A 1,000-nucleotide genomic window follows, 5' to 3' on the forward strand; every position below is an offset into this window, starting at 1 on the left:
GAGGAGGAGGGGCGCGTCAGGTTGGGAAGGCTACGACGCAGCTTCTCTGCAAAATGGAGGCAACAACAACGACGACGGTCACACTCGTGTCAAGTGAGGGGGGTTGGATGTGTCCCCCGTGTGGAAGACGAAAACGTCACTTAACTAGCCCCCCCCCCCAAAACAAAACATTTAAAGTCCATAGACTTTGGCTGGGCAAAGAAACGACGTCATAACTAACCCCGAGCAAACATTTAAATCGACATCGCTCGTCTCGACCTTACCTTCGTTCTTGACCACGTTGGTCTGCAGCGGGTCGGCCCCGGCCCCTCCGGCCCCTCCGCCCCCCCCGTGACCACCCTGCAGCGAGTGGCGGGGCTGTTGCAGGCGGCTGACGGCGGGCTGCGGCGAGCCTCCGCCTCCGCCACGCCCACCCCCGCCGTACTCGGAGGAGGAGGAGCGCGCCGGGGAGCGCGAGCGCGGCGAGTTGCGCGGCGAGTGGCGCGGCGACGGGCTGAAGCGGCTGGAGAAGGAGGAGGAGGAGGTGGAGGCTGGGGCGGTGGTGGTGGTGTGGTGGTGGTGCTGGGGCGGTGGCGCAGGCTCCTCCTCGTCGTCCTCCAGGCTGTGGTGGTCGTTGTAGTGCTCCAGGTCCAGGTCGTGGTCGCTGAAGGCGCCGCCGCGGTTGCTGTGCTGCAGGGAGTGGCACGACGAGCCGGAGCTGCGCCGCGAGGCCGTGGCCGCGTAGTCCTGCCGCAGGCCTGTGGGGGGGGGAGAGACGCACGCACGCACACACACACACACACACAATGGTCAAGAGGTGCACGCGCACAAGTCGCACGTCCACACACACACACACACACACACACACACACACAGGTCAAGAGGTGCACGCACATCCGCACATCCACACACACACACACACACACACACACACACACACACACACACAGGTCAAGAGGTGCACGCACGTCCACACACACACACACACACACACACAGGTCAAGAGGTGCACGCACGTCCA

The 1,000-nt window shown here is 64.2% G+C and overlaps 1 protein-coding gene across 1 annotated transcript; it reads right to left on the reverse strand.

The window, feature by feature from the left end:
* Positions 1-5: 5 nt before the first annotated feature.
* On the reverse strand, positions 6-737 carry LOC308312160 (SLAIN motif-containing protein 2-like; the record flags this gene model as incomplete). Its single annotated transcript, XM_080794555.1, has 2 exons — positions 6-46; positions 264-737. Coding segments are annotated over 2 exons (515 nt in total), but the record flags the coding sequence as incomplete, so codon positions are not given.
* Between the last annotated feature and the right edge of the window lie 263 nt (positions 738-1,000).

This window comes from Protomyctophum bolini (assembly GCF_963924005.1).
Source record: "Protomyctophum bolini genome assembly, contig: SCAFFOLD_983, whole genome shotgun sequence".
NCBI lineage: Eukaryota > Metazoa > Chordata > Actinopteri > Myctophiformes > Myctophidae > Protomyctophum > Protomyctophum bolini.